The sequence below is a fragment of the Leptodactylus fuscus genome, chromosome 11 (assembly GCF_031893055.1).
Source record: "Leptodactylus fuscus isolate aLepFus1 chromosome 11, aLepFus1.hap2, whole genome shotgun sequence".
Lineage (NCBI taxonomy): Eukaryota > Metazoa > Chordata > Amphibia > Anura > Leptodactylidae > Leptodactylus > Leptodactylus fuscus.
In genome coordinates, this window is record NC_134275.1 from 44,946,353 (window position 1) to 44,967,026 (window position 20,674).

A 20,674-nucleotide genomic window follows, 5' to 3' on the forward strand; every position below is an offset into this window, starting at 1 on the left:
TAGAGTGTTACTAAGATAGTGGGATGGCGGCCATTTTGTTGTAGACAAGTCGCTGCAGTGCTGTAAACTCATAAGCTCCGCCCACTGACTTCCCATTTCACAGAGAGGCACTGGAAGAGGTGAGTGTGTGCTCCACAGCGCTGGCTTAACTTCACTCACATATAATCTACTAGCTGCTATTATCGGCATAAGATGTTTTTAAGCATTGCTTGGGTTGGTTCATTGAAACAGCAGCTGTGAGCAGGACTAGGTCAGGATAGATCCTCTGGACAGTGGCACAACTGAGGTCTAGTGGACATTTGCAAACTTTTCTCCGAGGCCCCCTACCCCTTCCCCGAGAGGATTCTTGATAGTGACAGTAATGGGTGCTGCAGCAATATCTCAGATACTTGAAAGGGATACAGCTGTAGTGTCCACAGCAGCAGTTATCAAGTATACAGTGAGTGAGCACACTGTACTGGGACAGTATTGTATGCTCTGCCGTGGCCCCCACACAGTATTGTATGCTGCACAGTAGCCCCCACACAGCGTTGTCTGCTGCTCCTTGGCCCCCCGCATAGCATTATATGCTGCGCCATGGCCCCAAAGTATAATAAGTAGAGGCCCAAGGGAGGTGATTAAAAATAACTAACACATACTCACCTCTCCAGGGCGTCTTTGGTCCATCCGGCTGTCTTTCCCATCCTCCTTGGTTCTCTTCTCTCTGGCAACTGAGGTTATTATTGTTTATTTATGTAGCACCAGTAATTCCATGGTGCTCTACATTATTATATTAATTCCATGGTGCTCTACATTATTATATTAATTCCATGGTGCTCTACATTATTATATTAATTCCATGGTGATTTACATTATTATATTAATTCCATGGTGCTTTACATTATTATATTAATTCCATGGTGCTCTACATTATTATATTAATTCCATGGTGATTTACATTATTATATTAATTCCATGGTGCTCTACATTATTATATTAATTCCATGGTGCTTTACATTATTATATTAATTCCATGGTGCTTTACATTTGAGGATTTACATACAGTACACAAAATATACAAAAGAAATATAAAACTAACAGTGACTGATTGGCACAGTGGGTTAGAGGGCCCTGTCCACAAGGCTTACAATCTATGAGGGAAGAAGGATAGAGACAGAACATGAGGGGAGAGACTGTACAGATGGCGGTGTGGTGACAGTAGTGTTATTGGAGGTTGTAGGCCTTCCTGAATAGGTGAGTCTTCAGGACCTTCTTGAAGCCTGTGATTGTGGGGGTCAGTCTTATGTATCTTGGTAGGGAGTTCCAGAGTATGGGGGACGCACAGGAGATGAGAGAAGAGCGGAGTAGGAGGTCATTGGAGGATCTGAGGTTACATGAGGGCAGGTAGCGGGAGATTAGGTCAGAGATATATGGAGGGGACAGGTTGTGGATGGCTTTGTATGTCAGCGTTAGTATTTTGAACCCTATTCGCTGGGCAACAGGTAGCTGCGCCCCAGACGTCTTTGCTGGGGTCTGTGAGTGGACCTCAGTGGTCATGTGTGGCATGATTACGTCATTATGCTGGCATACCGTATGTGACCGCTGGGGCCCAATAACAGGCTCCAGCAGTGAGGCCTGGGAAGAGCACCGGAGAGGATGCTGAGCCCAGCACAGGTGAGTTTTGTTTTTTTTGTTTTTTTTTACATTTTGTGCCACCTTCCCTGGATTGGCATGTATTAGACAGGGGTCCGGTCGGGCCTCTTTGCACTAACAATAGGTATAGTGGTCGGGGAACCAGGCTTTCCCCGACCGCTATCATGATGGTCAGACCCTGGCCAGTTCATTAGGTCACCGCCTCTGGATATAAACAAGAAAGTGTCCATTCACTGTCAGCAGGTAGAGGTCTGGATAAAATACCCCACCCCCCAGCTAGAAATGTGGGATTGCTGTAACTCCTGCAGTTCTCTCTGACAGATATGTAAATGATTATATATGTGGGCTGATTAGATACTCAACCTTGCCACAAGAGAGTGTAAAACTGCATCCTCTACTCTTAGCGGCTACTTTTGGGTAGTGTATTTTTTGATGAGACATCAGTAACTGTCAGACATGTCTCTATGACACACTCAAAGACATTTCACCCTGCTGACAGACTTTGAGAGAGCATATCATTGAAATAAGAGAAGCAGGGTGGTCGTCTTAATGAACTGCCCCTATCCTGGCCATTTTGACCTCCCTGTTAGGAGATTTTGGGAGCAGTAATGTAAGGTTACAGAGACATGAAAAATAGGCCCCGGGTGGCCCAGACAGACAAACCACCAGAAGAAAAGGGATATGAGATAAGCATCTGATCCAGTGACTTGTATTATTTGCCCCCTATAGAAGCGTCATCATGGGCCGCTCCTCAAAGGACAAGAGGGACATTTATTACCGACTGGCCAAAGAAGAAGGCTGGAGGGCGCGCAGTGCCTTCAAGCTGCTGCAGCTGGATGAGGAGTATCAGCTTTTCCAAGGTATTTGGGTGATCTCTCTTCTCCTTCATCACACTTCTATCTGTTTCTGTAATGCTGGATCTCACTCAGCTCCTCCAGATTCTTGAATGGCAAATCTGCCTGCCTATGCCAATGGAAGATGATAACGTCCTGATGTGTTTGCCTTTAGGAGTCCAGAGAGCAGTGGACCTGTGTGCGGCCCCTGGGAGCTGGAGCCAGGTTCTCAGCAGGAAACTCAGGTGATTGGGTTTTTTTTATACTAATTCTACAGCTGCCCAAGCACATTTGATAAGTGATCCCTCCTGACCACCCTTCATACACATGCATGCTTGGTTTAGCTATGTGTGTATGTTTTCTGAATGGAACAAGGGGAGTAAATCCCTGCCAAAAATAAAGGATTGAGCATCTTAAAAGCCCACTACCCAACCCTTCTCTACTGTGACATCTTCTGTGCCTTGGTACATATTAGATGGTATGCCGTCCTGTAATCTAATCTGTATAGCCAGCGTCACTCACAGAGCATGTAGGGTCTATATAAAGTACTCAATTAATCTACCCTTCTGATCTCCCAGGTCCAGCAATGAAACTTCAGAGGTGAAGATTGTCGCAGTGGATCTTCAAGCCATGGCTCCTTTGCCTGGAGTAATCCAGATTCAAGGAGATATTACTAAGGTGATTTTTGCTTGGAATTCTTAAAGGGGTATTCTGGAAAGAAGAAGTTACTCCCTGTCTGAAGGAAAGGAGGTAATTTGCAGATCAGTGGGCATCTGACCACTGGAATCCTCACCGATGATGAGAAGTGGGGTGTTTTGGACCCCAGTGTGAATGGAGCAGCAGAATGGAAATCTGTGCAGCCACTCCATTCATGTCAGTGGGATCCTGCGGGGATAGCTGAGTGCGGTAGTTCAGCTGGATATGGTGCTTCCCACTGAAATGAATGGAATGGCAGCATGAATTTCTGACTTATCGCTACATTCAGAACACCCCAATTCTCATGATCGATGGGGGTGCCCAGTGGCTGGCCCTTTGGATAGAGGGTAATTTTCTGTTACCAGGATACCCCTTTCAAGGAAAGTTTTCACCAAGACAATCCTCAAGCCCAGATGTAAATTATACGCTGTCTTGTTTTATGGCTCTCAGGTTTCTACCGCTCATGAGATCATCCGCCATTTTGAGGGGCAGCCAGCAGACCTTGTGGTGTGTGACGGGGCACCAGATGGTAATGAGGATTTCTCCCCATCTCAGTATTGTGCCGTCTTCCTGTTCTTTTGCTGTTTTGTTCCCTGGTTTTGTTAGGATGTCATCATATTTAGTAATGCCATTCTGTTATTTCTATTGGCTTGTAGTTACTGGACTGCATGATATTGATGAATATATTCAGGCACAGCTTCTACTGGCGGTGAGTATCCTATCCAAAGAGCTTACCCTATACATCGTGTGTAGAGAGATACGGCTGCGGAGAGACAGACCACTAAAATAGCAGTTACCCACAGACCCCATAGACTATAATGGTGTCTTCCGTTTCTATACTGAAAGTCCTCCATACAGGAATTTTCTCTCCACCTATGAGCACAGATGTGAACTTAGCCAGTAGGGTAACCATTACATCTCCCAAATTTTCTAGTTTTCTGAATGTGAATCTTTCTTACCATAGTTCTGCTGTATTATGAGTGAGTTGTGATTTCTGTTCATGGGGCAGAACTGTCCAGCTAACAATGCCATGTCTGATATCTTCACAGGCTTTAAACATTACTACACATGTGCTGAGAGCAGGGGGCACGTTTGTGGCCAAGGTGTGTATCCCATTGACTGTCATCTCTCATCCTTTCCTGGCTAAGTGTCCTGAAGCCAAGTAGACTTATATAAAATACTGTTTTTAGATTTTTCGTGGGAAGGACGTCACACTCCTGTATTCCCAGCTGAAGATCTTTTTCCGCGAAGTCACATGTGCGAAGCCCCGGAGCAGTCGGAATTCCAGCATAGGTAAAATTACATTTGTACTGAGCAAGTACAGGATCATCTGAGATTACCACTAGAGATGAGCGAGTACTGTTCGGATCAGCCGATCCGAACAGCACGCTCGCATAGAAATGAATGGACATAGCCGGCACGCGGGGGATTAAGTGGCCGGACGACGTCAAAGCGGAATTACCAGGTGCATCCATTCATTTCTATGGAACGTGCTGTTCGGATCGGCTGATCCGAACAGTACTCGCTCATCTCTAATTACCACCCGATGTACCACACTCTGTCCACCATACTGTATCTGTATGGGGGAGCTCGGAGCTGATAAATTATATATTATATAATATAATAATTACATAAAAATCCTCAATTCTATCTGGTACTGCACAGATCGCAGTGCTGAAATCAGAAGTGATTCTGTTCTGCTTAATAGCAGATGTTCTGAAGCCAGATCCTCCCACTATAAATCCATGCACCCAAATAGACATATGGAAAGAGGTGGCCATTAAGAAATATAGACTTTGTTATTCGCTGTTCCTCTGTGTGACTGATTTACTTTTCTCCTGTACAGAGGCATTTGTGGTATGTCAGGGATACAGCCCCCCGGAGGGATACATACCCAACATGTCAAATCCCCTGCTGGACCATTGTTATGGTGAGTGCAAGATACACAAGTGTCATATATAGAGCTGGTCTGAGAAACATGAGCTTCCTATAGCTGGAAGCTTGTGACATATAGGTTTATGCTATATAAGATTAGGATGAAACTTAATGAGCTATAGAATTACATGGTGGTGTGTCTGGGTGGAAAACTTAGGGTATTATGGATGGGCATTGCAAGGGATTCATGATGATTGCCTGTCCTTACTTGATAGATTCTTTCCAAAGTTAAAGGGATATTCCCGTTAGAATATTCACAGGATAGGGAATGTCTTTAGGTAATTATTTGGCTTCTTTAATTAGATGTGGACTTCAATCAGCTGGAGGGTCCGAACCGTGTCATTGTCCCATTCCTGGCCTGTGGAGACCTGAGTGCGTACGACTCAGACAAGACCTATCCACTACAGGTAAGAAATCCTACCCTCATGAAGTGTCTCTCTACATGAAGACATCAGGTGGTTCCTTAATTCTCTCCCTTTCCTTGTAGTTGGAAACTGGAAAAGAATACAGCTATGTGCCCCCAAACCAGCCCCCTATCCACCCGCCCTACCAGGAGGCCTGCTTCTTAAAGAAGAACAATCTCCTCGCCAAAGAAAGGCCGCCATCACCCGTGAACTCGCCAGCGACCACAACATCCATTGAGGAGGAGGCCTCTAGTGTTTGTGAGGCGACCGCCATCCAGAACCTGTCCATTTCCTCCTGATGGACTTCTTAGTAGGGTTAAACATTTTAGGATTTTTTTTTTTTTAATGAAAATTTTTTATTTATTACAATTTTTATTGCAAACATTCAAACAAAGTTTTACCCATCTGTATGACGACTGGAGTGTAATCTGTATAGCAGCCAGATGGAATCTGGGGAATATCCCCCAAAAATCAGACGCATTGGAGTTGTCCTTTACTGGTAAACTGTTCCTCTGTTCTGCTGATACTTAGCATTCTGTCATTTGGAGACAGATGAGTGACCGCTAATACGATTGCCAGTATAGCTCCCACACAGGTAGTCATCCAGCTCTGCCAGACTCCTGAAAGGCAAGTCTGCAGAAGGGGTGGGCATTGGCATATTTAAGCAGATTTGACATTCAGGTGCCTGAGAAAGTTGCTAGTGTTTGAGCCTAACAACCAGGACAGCCAGGAGATCTCCAGTGTGTAGGTGGCCAGGAAACTGCAGTATCTGTGCCATCTTGCACACATGGTAAGACTGTGGCACACCAGAAGAAATATTATTAGGTAGGAATATAAAGGGAGTCTTAGCATTGCCAGTGTAGCCCTCAGTCCAGCGGGATCAGCCTTCAGACTACTGTTGCATCGTTGATGCCAATATAATTTATCTGTGCTTGTACTTGTAGTCCACTTTTGGCTGATGCTGGTGGTTTTTCTACTTCATAGGCATCAGTAGGGGTCAAGTTCATGTTTCCCATTTCTATACCTATGCCCCGTGCCTGCGGTTTGGCCGTGCTTTGTCTGGGGATTGGGACGCTTGTCTCATGCAGGAAATCGTACTTGTCAAGCGGTGCATGCTCAATGTGGCAGAGAGTCTCCTCTCCCTCACTCATGTAGCCAGCGTTGATGCCCACCCCGTCCTCCTCAGAGAGGCTGCACATGTCCGGTAGGGTCGTCTGAGAGGACTTGTTTTGCACCTCCTCACGGGTCATAGAGTCATTTTCTGCACATGGCTCTACCCTCCGGAAACAATACCTGGCGAACAAACTGATGAAAAACATCTCCAAGGTGATGGAATAATTGTAGATGGCTGTGGAGATAGAAAGCATTTAGTACCTGTGATATCCTATTAGTTTTCTACAGATGGCATTTAAAGGGATGGTCCACTTTCAGATAACTTTGTGTACCCACCCCCTCTACCTAACCAGTGCTCCCCACCTTTATATTCCTAATGTATTATATCTAGGTAACCGTTAACTAGGTTTGACAAATTGTGAAAATGGATTGCACTTTTAAGTGTTAAAGGAGTAATCCAGCCAGCGACATCTATCATCTAACCACTAAGTAGGCGATAAATAATACAATTACGGGCGGTCGAAAACAGACCCCCATGATCACCAGAACAGGTCAGCGTTCTGCAACAACAAACAAGCTTGGCAGGTGGCGTACTAGACTGCTACTTCACTCAGACTCCGCATAGCGACAGTTTATGGCTGGGGCGGGGGGACTGGGGTCTCAGTGGTTGCAGTGGTTAGCATATAGATATTTTACAAACGGATATATCCTTTGGTTAAAAGCTTTAAGACTCCAACATTATATCCCGTTTATTATAATTGGGTAACATGTACCCAAAGCAACAATGTCAACTTATATCCACACCACACGTGTGGACCTCGCCTACGTCCTATGCTAAAATCTATAATAAAATATAATAAATCAGCAGAGGTTACAGCACTTACTCTGAGAGCGCGTCTCCACCGTGAAGGGGGGTACGCAAGGAATGGCTCCCAGGGCGGCCATGGTCTCCAGGATCCCGTTCTGTAGCCCACACAGAACCAGCACCAAGGTGATGCAGAGGAATTTAGATCTTGGACTGTAACCTTCCAGGGATTTCTTTGTGGCTTTGTAGAAGAGCAGGTAGCCGTAGAAAGAGAGGAACGTGGACAGGCTGATGATGATATTGATGTAGGAGTTGGGGTTGGTGTAGTCCACCTGGAAGTCAAGAAACTGGTCTAGTGGACATCTAGATTTGTCGCCGTCCCCTACAGGCCTTGTTGGCCATTATTATGGATTGGACTCACAAGTATAAAAAAAGGATTTTGTTCTAAATTTTACAATAAAAGTAGAAGCCCCTTTTTTCGGATGTACAGGGGTAGCCATGTGTATCATTTACCTAGTGTACAGTGTTATGCCTGGGGATGACAAATGGGTCCTCTTAATTGTGTTCTGATACACAGGCCCTGTACAATTGTGAAAATGGAGTCAATGCCCAGCATGTATTTATACTCACATCCCCATAGTCATACTTCTCATCAGTCCATAGAATGAGGCCCATGAAAAACAGAAGGGTCCGCACCACTGACAGCTGGTATACGGCAATATTCATCCACCGCAGATTACTCCTGAGAGAGAAAGTTATACCCCAGATGTTAAGTACATGTATCATGGATGACGTGTTTACATCGTGGTCAGGGAAAGGATTAATGATGCCATTCCTGCCATGATAGAGAAAATTCCTCCATTTTCTCACCTGATACCTACACCATGAGGAGGGCATCCATCTATACCCACCTGTTCACAACAATATTGGGGAAGCAGCAGCAACAGCAACACGGTGGGGGGTTGGGGCGGACAGTCTGACCGCCCAGTTCTTCTAACATTCTTCCTTTTCCACCAAAGAAATCCGTTATCAGGTCCAAGAATTTCCAAAGTGTTACGGAGTGATATCTAAAAGCAAACATGAGCATGACCACCAAATGTCAACCAAAAAACACACCGCTAGGGGGCGCTGGTGTGCAATGGGTATCTAGACCTGACAATGGAAGATTATATAGATAATCTGTTTTCCCTTAGCCCAAACAGCAGCACAAGATGGGGTATTCCTGCCCCTGTGTACTGTTAGGACAGGTGGAACTTTTAATAAACTAACAAGTTCCCTCCCATAAAAGGCCTAGGAGACCTCCCCCTCCCTGTGTTAGTCTCCAAGTACCATATAGCATAAGACCACATATAATTTTAACAAGTCAAGGGAGGGAGCTTTGTGCTGCTGTTTGGGCTAAGGGAAAACAGATTATCTATATAATCTTCCATTCCCCCTACGCCCAAACAGCAGCACAAGATGGGGACTTAACAAGTAATACCCCTTCTAGGGAGGGCGATCCTGACAGGCCGAGGTCAGGATTGAGTAACCAAAGGACTTCGCCTTGGAGGTATGCCAGTCCAATCTATAGTGCCTGGCGAAAGTTAAGTGGGAAGACCAAGATGCAGCCGCACAGATCTGGTCTACTGAGAGGGACTGCCTCTCTGCCCAAGACGCCCCTACCGCCCTGGTAGCATGGGCTCGCAAAAATTCTGGGACCGGCAGCCCCTGTGTCTGAAGGGCCACTGAGATGGCTTCTCTGATCCACCTTGACAGAGTAGTTTTGGACGCCTTATTACCCCTGTTGTGACCAAAAAAATTGACAAGTAGGTTTTCTGACCTGCGGAATGGGCCTGTCCGGTCCAGGTATATCCGCAGAGTTCGCACCAAATCCAAACTATGCATTTTCTCTTCCCACTCCGAGGAAGGAGAGGGGAAGAAGGTAGGTAAGGTTATAACCTGGTTTATGTTTTCCACTGAGGGAACTTTAGGCAGAAAACCTTGAATAAACCTAAGCTGGACTCGGTCCGGAAAAAAGGTCGTGTATGGCTCTGATGCCGCCAAAGCCTGGAGCTCTCCTACTCGCTTGGCAGATGTGATTGCCAGAAGAAAGGTTACTTTCCATGAGAGGTATTTGAGCTCCCCCTCTGTCAAGGGTTCAAATGGAGGGCCGCATAGCCCTTGTAGGACCGCAGCTAGGTCCCATTGGGGGGCCGGGGGCCGTACCGGGGGTCGGAGCCTAGAGGCCCCTTTCTGGAATTGCCTTATGAGAGGATTCTGAGACAATCTAGTCCCCAATAGAGCGGATAGCGCCGAGACATGCACTCTCAAGGTGGCCGGGGACAATCCCTTGTCCAACCCTTCTTGTAAGAACTCCAGGACTGACTCAATGGATGATGTATCACACTGTCTCCTGGCCCCCCAGTCCTTAAATACTCGAGCGATCCTCTGGTAACTGCGATTGGTTGAGTCCGCTCTAGAGTGGGCCAATGTTCTTAAGACGGCCTGGGACAATCCTCTGTCTCCACGTACGGTGCGGTCAACCTCCAGGCAGTGAGGTTGAACCTGTCCAGATTCTGGCAGAGCTGACTGTTTAGAGTTACCAGGTTTTGGACACACGGAAGCCTCCAGTAGGTCCCTCGACTCATTACCATGAGGTGGGTAAACCATGCCCTTTTCGGCCAGAACGGCATGATGACAATGGCCGAAGTCTGGTCCTGCCTGAGTTTCGCCAACACCCTGGGAATCATTGGAATCGGAGGGAAAACATATGCTAGTTTGAAGCTCCAGGGTATTGACAGGGCATCGATCGCCAAGGGATTGCCGTCCCGATACAGGGAGCAGAATTGTCCCACCTTGGCGTTGTTTTGGGTGGCCATCAGATCCACCTCGGGGAGACCCCACATCCTGGTGAGTTGTTGGAAAACTTCCGGGGACAGAGACCATTCGGCTGTTGTTATTAGTCCCCTGCTTAACTGGTCTGCCAGGACGTTGAGGTGGCCTTTAATGTGCACCGCTGACAGCCGGGACAAGTTCTTCTCCGCCCAGGAGAATATCAGGTTGGTCACCCTCATCAGGGAGGGAGACCTGGTGCCTCCCTGTTTGTTGATATATTGGACGGCCGTTGAATTGTCTGTCCTTATTCTGACAGCCTTCCCCTGAAGGTGGGGAGCCAGAGTCCGAAGTGCCAGATAAATTGCCGTAAGCTCTCGCCAATTGGAGGAGCGAGTTTTCTCTTGTTGATTCCAGGTTCCTCGTATTAGGGTCTCCCCCAGATGCGCTCCCCAGCCTGTAAGGGAGGCATCTGTGGTCAACAGGGTCCAGGAAGTCTGGACCGTGGACCTCCCGTCCTTGAGTTGAGACCACCATTCCAGTGATCGACGGGTACTGATGGAAAGCTGGATAGGCTTCTGAAGTCCCGAAGGACTGTGGTTCCATACTCTCAGGATCTCGAGTTGTAAGGGGCGCATATGCCATAGTGCCCAAGGAACTGCCTCGATGGTTGCGGACATGAGACCTAGGACTTTCATCGCTGTCCTGATTGTAACCTTCCTGGTTCGGGATAGGTAGTGAACCGCTCGACCAATCTTCTCCTTCCGAGGAGAGGGCAGGGAGATCATCATACTGAGAGAATCCAAGTTGAACCCCAGGAACTGAATCCGGGTTGATGGAACCACTACCGACTTTTGCCAGTTTACCAGCCAGCCCAGCTCGCTCACAAAGGCCACTGTGATACCCAACTGTGTGGCCAAAACCTCCCTTGACTGAGCTTTTATCAGCCAGTCGTCTAAATAAGGGACAATAAATATCCCCTGGAGGCGCAGGGCGGCTATGACCGGGGCCACTACCTTTGTGAAGGTGTGGGGGGCCGAGGATATACCGAACGGGAGAGCTGTAAACTGGAAGTGATGTAATCTTCCGTTTAAATACGTGGCAATCCTTAAGTATTTCCTGTGTGGAGGATAAATGGGGATATGGAGGTATGCGTCCCTCAGATCCAAGGTGACGAATAGTTCTCCTGGCTGCAGAAAGGGGAGAACCGATCTTATGGTCTCCATACGGAACCGGACCTTGCGGATGAATTGATTTACATACCTCAGGTCGATAATCATGCGCCACCCTCCGGTGGACTTTGGTACTAGAAACATGGGTGAATAAACGCCTTGACCCTGTTCGTCTAGAGGGACGGGTTCCAACGCAGCCTTGTCCACATACTCCTGCACGGATCTTTGAAGATGAAGCTGTTTGGTGCGCTGAAGAGGGCGGGTCCTCCTGTATCTGTCTGGAGGGGGGGATAGGAAGCTTATTTTGTAGCCTTCCCGTAAAAGCTGGAGAACCCATGGATCCTGGATATGATGGTGCCAGGCGGCTAGATGTAAGGAAAGCCGACCCCCCACCTTGGCCCTGCAGGCGAGGGAATCGTGATAGTCAGAAGGTGGATCTTTTCCCACCACCACGGGAGGAACCTCGACCGCCTCTTGGGCCAGAGGGGCGCCCTCGAAACTGGCCTCTTGACATGCCTCTCGCGGGGGCGTAGCCACGAAAGGATCGTTGCCTGGATCCTGTTGACTGAGGCAGGTTCTTACCTTTTGAATCGGCCAACCCCTCCATTATCCGGTCAAGTTCACTCCCGAATAGCCTGCCTGGCTCAAAGGGCAGGGCGCATAAATTGAACTTTGAGGCGTTATCTGCCTTCCAGGGCTTGAGCCAGAGGGGGCGCCTCGCAGCGGTAGACAATGCCATGGTTCTCGCTGCCAGCTTGGTCTGATAGAAAGCGGTCTCAGAGAGGTAGTCGGACATGAGGCTAATGGTTGTCATAGCCTTCAACAGATCGTCCCGATGGACACCGGAGTCGATGTCCCTCTCCAGATTTGAGACCTCCGATCGCAGTTTAGCGACTACCTCACTAGCCGCGATGCCCACCGAAGCTTGAGCTGAGGAAGAGGCGTAAATACGCCTCAGGGACCCCTCCGCCCTGCGGTCCATCACATCCTGGAGGTTAGAGCCGTCCTCCGCTGGCACTACCGTGCGTTTAGATAGTTTGGAGACCGCTATGTCAACCTTGGGCGGGGGGCCCCAGGAGCTGGACTGGGCTTCGGCCAAGGGAAAGAGCGCCCTAAAGCGCCTAGAAGCATTGAATGGACGCTCTGGGAATCTCCATTCAGCTTCAAACCTCTTGCCCATATCAGGGTTGGCCCTAAAGGTTTTGAGGGAGGTAGACGGAGCCTCCTCCGTAGCCTCCTCTACCTCCTTAGCCCGTAAGACCCTAAGCAACTTAGGCATCCTATCCACCGGGAAGACCGGCTTAGTTGGGTCCAGGTTGTCCTCTTCTGAGGAAACCTCATCCAAAATTTGCAGCGCCTCCATTGGTGGAAGCGAAGGGGGTGACGACTCCATACGCGGTCTCTTAGACAGCTGAGAGATTGAGACTTTCATCTCTCTCATTGACTCCTCAAAGAATTCTCTCACCCAACCAACCACGTCACGGACAGAAGTGTCTTCTGAAGGGGGACCTCGGCACCCGCGACAACACTGGTAGGCATAGCCATCCGGTAAAGGCACCTCACACTTAACACAAGCAAGGTGACGACGTTTGCTAGAAGCTTTCCTCCTAGGATTCTCCGCAACAGAGGAGGAAGATGACATCTAAAGAGAAATATATTGCTCATTATTCCTCTTACCTTAAAGCTTCTGCCCTCAGGCCCCACCAGGGGGCATACATCACCTCGGTTATGGTTCAGAAATCTCCAACGTAGGGAAATTCAGCCTTCTGGTTCTGGTTGCCCAGGAACAGTAGGAACCTGCAAGCTAGAGCTGACAGGCAACCTACACTGGGCAAACCAGAGCTAAATAAGGGAAAGAGGGGGGAAGGGGGGGGGGCGGAGTTATGTTAGCTCCGCCCTCTACACCTTTCTAGCCCCCTACAATGGCTGGGGATTACAAAACCTTCCCCCAGCCTAACCTAATTACAGACTGAGGCAGGGGGGGGGGAACCTGTCCCCCTGAAACAGCCTTCTAAGAAGGTACTGAGCGCAGAAACGAAGCGCCCTGGACTGCGCATGCGCGAGCCGGCAAAGCCGCGCATGCACGAAGCAAATTCCCCCGCGCATGCGCGGAGAACAGCGGAAGTCCGCGGGGCACCAGATAGTGCCCACGGCAGAACTATAGAGCGCCGCAAGGTTCCTCTTCCCCCGGCCGCCAGCGCCACTGCACATCCAGTCGGCGGGGGAAGCGCGGCGGAACGGGGACCGCAGAACATAGTCCGGAACATTGAGAATGTGCCGCAAGCCTCACTCCCCCCCCCGGCCGCCGGAGCATCATTACCCAGGCGGCGGAGGAGTAGAAAGCGAGCGGAGCAGCAAGGGATCCCCCTACCCCAGGTAAGACCCAGAGGGGGAGGGGGAAACCTAAAATCCAAAAAGAAAGGAAATCTTTTTAAAATTGTGGGAGAGGAAAGGAGACCTCTCCCTCCACCTGTCCTGGTAACAGGACAGAAAAAAACACAGGGAGGGGGAGGTCTCCTAGGCCTTTTATGGGAGGGAACTTGTTAGTTTATTAAAAGTTCCACCTGTCCTAACAGTACACAGGGGCAGGAATACCCCATCTTGTGCTGCTGTTTGGGCGTAGGGGGAATGTGATTTTCTTCATCCTATCATCAAACATCTGTTATCTGTTTACTCACAGATAATAACATACCCCCATCCCCTCTGAAGCAGACTTACATGGAAGCAACAAAGTTGCAGATGGCGGAGGAGCGGGGGATGTACATTCCTATGATGGAGGAGATACAGAATACCTGACCAAGGGAAAAAAAGGAAGTGTTAGTTAACCCATAAACAACCAAATCAGAATCACAACCCACATAAAGCATCATTGTCTCCTATCAGCTTTGTAAGTCAAATGTCCTCTGAATCATTTAAAGGGGAACTCCATCTGACATTCTCTTATTTATCATGAAGATGCAGGTAACCCCCCCTCTCAGAGCATACTGGAATAAGGCATATTTAACTCTTTCTGTGCTGTAGCTCTACATAGTGCACTTCTAGATTCTCACCGGATATACTCCCAGAATCCACAGGTACAGGCAGGTTCTTCGTGTGCTCCGGATATTCCGAAGGAAAAATCCCATCTCCTCCAGGAATAAAGCCAGCTGAACACACCCGGCCAGTACGGGAATGAGGAATATCCACAGGTCCTTCTTTATCACTAATAACATATACAAAGGCACATGGGTAATGTAGGCAAACGGGGGGCACTCTCCTGAAAGGGTGGCATCTCCAATATCTCACGTGAAAGACAAATATAGACATTAGAGGAAAGTACACTAGCGGTCAACACCCAGGAAAATCAAACCAACTTGTCACCCATTGAAGATGGCACCCGACACAGGCCATTCACCCCTCTTGTTCATTACAGTATCGTATATATATATATATATATATATATATATATATATATATATACAGTATATATATATACAGTATATATATATACAGTATATATATATATATATACAGTATATATATATATATATATATATATATATATATATACACAGTATATATATATAGCATGATTCGAGCAGACTAAACCAGACAATGCTCAGTCCAGTGTTTGGACCTACCCAGGACAGGAGATCTAAGGCGCTTGGTTTCTGATCACCCTTATTACTCTACAGGCCTCTACACTTATAAGCTTCTGTATAAAATCCATACTACCTTGGAAAAACTCAGAGGACAGAGGGAAACTCCCCCCATCCAAGGAGCAGTTGGACCCCTTCATTATTGCGCGCTCCCGTCTTCCCTCTTATTCTTCTCGGCCATCCATGTTTTCTGGGCGGCCTCTCCCCACTTCCTGAGACATCCTCCTCATTCTTGGATCCTGAGGATGCTCCCAACCTCCACATTAATCATTAATAGAGGCCGGGCGGCTGTCCAGGTAACTGACTGAAGTCCACAGGTGACATCTACCTGGAGAAGGTAAGGGTCACACCCACTTTTCCATTGATCACCATATCTCCGCCTCAGCAGATTGGAGTCAAAGTTTATGGTCATGTTCCCCGACATCTGGTTATCTTAGACTCACAAAATCCATTTACTATGATTCTGACAGATCCTAAGACAGCTACAATGGGCCATCCACCAAAACTAGAAGTGTTATCGTGGAATAAAAAATAAAGTTTATTGAAGTCAGCAAATTAAGCGTTGTCACAGCCCCGCCCCTGGTACAGAAACCCTTAAAACAAAAAGGTGCTCAGTCCTCTTAGGACTAGTTCACACGAGGGAAGTTGGCAGCGCATTTAGAGGCGGAATCTGCCTCAAAATCTGCTGCGAAAAATGGCTACCCTTGACTTCAATGGGAGCTGCTCGCTTCTTTTTTCCGCTAGCTAGTAGCGGATAAAAGAAGTGAGCTGCCCTTCCTTGTCGCGGATTACGCAGGTGAATCAGCCCCGGCGTCCGTGGCGCGAGACTCCGACCCATTCATTTGGGCCTAATCCATCGTGGAATGTCGTGACGGGATGCCAGTACACGAATGTGTACACGAGGAGTTTGTTTAACTCCGTGTGAACTAGCCCTTAGAGTCCAGCACAGCATCACTTTTGTATTAGAATTTCTGGACTATTGAATATAACATACTACAGTACTGATGTATACGACTCAGTAAGGTCAATAACTAACCCTATAACACCTGTAACATGTATGTTGATATTACCCGCTCTGGGATGGCCTGACTGTAGTGTGACCCAGTTTACTACAACCATATTGCTCTTGCTTTATGGCTGTGGTGTTATTGCTGCAGAGTATATCAAGGTGTGTTTTATGATTATGACTGTCTGTGGATATAACCAGCTCATGGCAAGGAAATCTGTAAAGCTTGTATTCATACCAAGATGGCCACTGTGTCACCTGTAGTCTACATGTGTGGTGTCCAGAGTCATGTCCACCAGTGGAGAGGGCTCAATGAGACAGCAGGGAGCAGAAGGGCACAGCAGCCTGCAGATGTGTGGTAGGTCTCATACACATATGTAACTTACTTCTTTGTCTGGGCTTCTCTGGCCCCCTGCCAACACTTCCTGTTCGTTGTTATTACATGAGGAATTTGAGGCTCCTTTGGACATTTTTGTCTATCTTTATGCTTTTCTTACTTTTATGACACAATTTTGGCTCAATGTGGCTCAGTTTAAGCCTTGCCTTAAAAAGTGTCTAATATAGGTAATAAATCCATGGTTCCCAACTGGTCCCTAGTTGTCAGAGACAGTCCTGGCAAATATCCCAGTGACTTGTAAGCCACTTCTACTTCATGTCAGGTGGAAGGAGCGAGGAGCAGAGCTGTGAGTAGTGAATGAAAGCTCACTAGGTGATACCAGGAGTATGGGGGCACTGAGTGGGTACTGTCCTGTATGGGGGTAGTGAGGGGGCATTATACTGTGTGGGGCATTATAGTATGTGGGAGACATTATACGGTGTTGGGCACTGAGGGGAGCTTTATATTTTTCCTGAATGAGAGGAACTGAGGGGGTATTTTCCTGTATGGGGACACTGAAGGGGGGCATTATAGCATGTGGGATACTGAGGAGGCTTTATACTATGAGTGGAGCATTATAGTATGTGGGGGCACTATATTGTTTGTGGGACTTTATGGGAGTATTATACTGTGTGGAGCAGTCCTGTCTAGAATTTGGAGAGGTGAAAGTAGGGGAGCCATGCTGCAGTATTTTGCCCACAAATTGTCATCTGTGGGCGTGCCAATTTTATAATTTGTGAAACCCTACCCACTATAAGGCACTCCACTTAAGAACTACGCCCACCCAGGGGCGTAACTACCGCAGAGGCAGTTGCCACAGGGCCCAGGACATTAGGGGGCCCGGTGACAGCCGCTACTGCTGCGGTTTTTTTTGTTGTTTTTTTTTTTTTTTTAATAGGCCGTTACAGGCCCAATTTACTTGCCGATCCTGGCTGGACCGGGATCAGTAAGTGACACTGCGGGCCCCACAAAGACTGGAGGCCCAGGAGAGGTAAGGGAACATAACAAACACTGTTACTTACCTCTCCACAATCCGTGCAGGCCTCAGACCTACGGTAGTTGTCTGACGTCACATGATCCCGGCCTGAGTCCCGGGTCATGTGACATCAGATGTCATTAAAGAAGGACGAGAGCAGCGGTCGACAGCATAGGAGCCGGGGACAGGTAAGCAACAGTGTTTTTTTTTTATGTTTTTATTCCCCCGGGTTTCCAATTATTATACTCTGGGGTCTGTAAAGACCCCAGAATATAATAATTGTTTATGGGTGTCCATAGTGGGACATAATACTGTGTGCAGGAGCCATTAAGGGACATAATAGAGTGTGCAGTGTGCAGCCGAGCGCTCAGCTTGGCTATATCTCCGGAGTAGTCGAGCTGAGCGCACGGCCAGCACTGCTACATCTCGGCATAGGAATGCATTGACCAGCGTTGATTGGCCAAATGCCATACAGAGTACAACATTCGGCCAATCAACGCTGGTTCTGCCGGAGGAGGTGGAGTCTAAGATAGGTCCACAGCAGTCTCCATTCTGGTCCGATCTTAGACTCCGCCTCCTCACTGACGTGCCTCCGGCAGAACCATCGTTGATTGGCCGAATGCTGTAGTCTGTATGGCATTCGGCCAATCAACGCTGGTCAATGCATTCCTATGGGAAAAAGTCAACTCACGCATATCGCAAGCTGACAGGGATCCCGACCAGATAGAGCCCCAAAGAGCTTTGTGAGTAACATTCCCACCTAAATAAAGGTAATCCCTAGCTAACCCTGCCTGTACATCTGTCCCTGTCTCACATTCATATAGTTCACAGTCTCATATGAACCAGATATTAAATCCACTGTTCATATAAATTGGAGGTCACCTGAATTAGCCGCCAATGACTTTTTCCGATTTTTTTTCAATGCCTCCGTTGTTGTAGTTCCTGTCCCACCTCCCCTGCACAGTTATTGGTGCAAAAAAAGCGCCAGGGAAGGTGGGAGGGGAATAGAATTTTTAATGAGTTTGCCACCTGGTGTTCGACTCGAATCGAACATCTCAAACAGCCTGATATCCGATCGAACATGTACTCGATCAAACGCTGTTCGCTCATCTCTATTTAGCTTAGATTCTGCTCTGTCATAACACAGAAGCATCAAAGCACAGAGCAAAAGGAGGCAGGAGCAGCTGTGCTGCCCCCTACTGGACTGTAACTACCAACACTAATAGTCATGTTGATGAGGGGATCTGGTGTGGGGGAGGGTAAATCTTTCTGACTATGGATGTCTTAAGGAGGACCAGTTAGCTCATCTGACTAGATCATCTTCTCTATGATCTCTGTTCTGTTCCTCTGTTATTCCTCTTAGAAATTTTTGGTTACATTGACATCTGGATGTTAATATAATAAAGATCATTTCTAATAACTAACATTTATTATAGAAACCATCCCTAGCAGTGTTGACAAACTCTATCCAGCCATCCAGAGGTTAATAGCGGGACTAGCGTGAGTGGCTGGTTAGGGGACGGGTCCTCTCTGTGCCTGGGTCAGCACATCTCTCCCTGAATATGCAGAATCTCTGCCCAGTTCTGGAATCTGCCCCTTCTCTCGGGCACTATGGGGGCATTCAGGGAATAAATGTGGGTGGTGCCAGGACGTGTGAGCTCAGTGCCCCGAGACCCTCACACTCAGTCGTACAAACCCAGCCACTGGGGCAAGATGCCAGAGGGAAAAGGTAAGTGTGCGGAGCCACTGCAACCCTCACAGCTGGTACTTAGTACAGACATATCTGCTAAGGCTACGTTCACACCTGCAGTCCTCCAGGGGATACTCAGTGGACCCCATTCTAGTCGATTAGAGAGATCCGTCTTTATTGGTTAATTTGTGTTCTTACAACATACCAGAAAAAAGGATTAAATAATGCAGATGTGAGCGCGTCCTAAACAGAATGCTAAATCCAAAATGTCAGATCTGAGGGACCCTTTACAGGCAGCTGCATAAACCGTGTAAAAGTTGGGGGACTCCTACAGTAACATTGTGATAAAGTCCAAAAGATCATATGGGGACACCTTTTAACTGCCAGTGAAAATTTAGGGCTACATTAAAATAGGGTACAGTTCACAAAGTGCGGTATCAAAATTGGGAAACTACATCACTAACAAAAAAGCTACATAGACAGCTACATTACAGTTGGGGGAACTATCACTGAACCCCCTCTTATAGTCATCCCATTCTGCCATCTTCTATGACTCTCACAAGGGATGTCACCCAGCTTTTCTAGAGTCTTTGACTGAATTTGTACCATGTGTGTGGGAAGAACAGAGTTATGGGAATAATGGGTAGTATGGCAATGGAATCAGGCAGGTTTTATGTATCCTAGGGCAGCTTAGTGACAACCCCTAGATCGGTAATGGCAGCCATATTGGTTGTGACTCACCTTTCCTAGAAGCAGATTTGTAACTTGACAGACAAGGACAACTCAGTTTACTCAATGGGGATTCCAGGGGTATGTGGATATTTTGGTGACAGATATATTCAGAAATGTTCCTGATATTTGGTTTAATTGGTTTTATTTTCGCCCACAGGCGACAAGTCTGATAGAACTCTGTACAAGGTAAGAGACAGACACCGTCTAAGGGAAAGGGCTTTTTGTCCACAGCAACCAATCACAGCACAGCTTTCATTTGTACTAGGCCTCCTGAAGAATGAAAGCTGTGCTGTGATTGGTTGCTATAGGCAACAAAGATAAATTTATAAACCTGCCCCACGTCTGCTGTGCCGCCGCCATTGCTGCGACATAAAGATATTTTGTTTTTCATGATATTTCCCTGGTGACCACTTTGAGGGAAAATTATTACAAGTTGGAAAAAAAAAGAAAAATTGTGTAAAAATTCTTAAAAGTGGTACACTTGGAAAGAAGAGAAAAAAAAAGGGAGGACTTGGGGGTCCTTCCATTTTGTCATCTGGTTATGGGACCCCCGACCTCCTCTCGTGACCCTCTCTACCTTCTCTCCTCAGAACATCCCAGAACACAGGCACCGGGTGCAAGAGAAAAAAACACATGTTAAGAAGCAAAGAGGTAACAAAGTAAAAGCATTCAGCCAATAAAACGGAAATGATCAATATACGGGAGGGGGAGGGGATTGTGGGAGGAGCTATGGTTAATCCGTAAAATGTTTGACTCCAGTCCTGGGCTATATATATTTTTTACACTGCTATACATATGGTTACTGTTTTCTCTTCTTATGTACCAAATCCACAATGATGCTGTTCATGTGCTGAA

General features: G+C 47.3%; 2 protein-coding genes across 2 annotated transcripts; one reads left to right on the forward strand and one right to left on the reverse strand.

The window, feature by feature from the left end:
* Nucleotides 1–47: 47 nt before the first annotated feature.
* FTSJ1 (FtsJ RNA 2'-O-methyltransferase 1) lies at nt 48–5,910 on the forward strand. Its single transcript, XM_075258976.1, has 11 exons — nt 48–119; nt 2,362–2,492; nt 2,641–2,710; nt 3,044–3,143; nt 3,612–3,690; nt 3,818–3,870; nt 4,211–4,264; nt 4,352–4,454; nt 5,008–5,091; nt 5,400–5,503; nt 5,584–5,910. The coding sequence occupies exons 2-11, from the start codon at nt 2,372–2,374 to the stop codon at nt 5,797–5,799; spliced, it is 984 nt and encodes a 327-aa protein (XP_075115077.1). The 5' UTR covers nt 48–119; nt 2,362–2,371; the 3' UTR covers nt 5,800–5,910.
* Nucleotides 5,911–15,204, reverse strand: LOC142184217 (organic solute transporter subunit alpha-like). Its single transcript, XM_075258975.1, has 7 exons — nt 15,116–15,204; nt 14,452–14,603; nt 14,120–14,193; nt 8,330–8,485; nt 8,049–8,160; nt 7,498–7,750; nt 5,911–6,848 (listed from the first exon to the last, which is right to left on the reverse strand). The coding sequence occupies exons 1-7, from the start codon at nt 15,177–15,179 to the stop codon at nt 6,388–6,390; spliced, it is 1,272 nt and encodes a 423-aa protein (XP_075115076.1). The 5' UTR covers nt 15,180–15,204; the 3' UTR covers nt 5,911–6,387.
* Nucleotides 15,205–20,674: the final 5,470 nt, after the last annotated feature.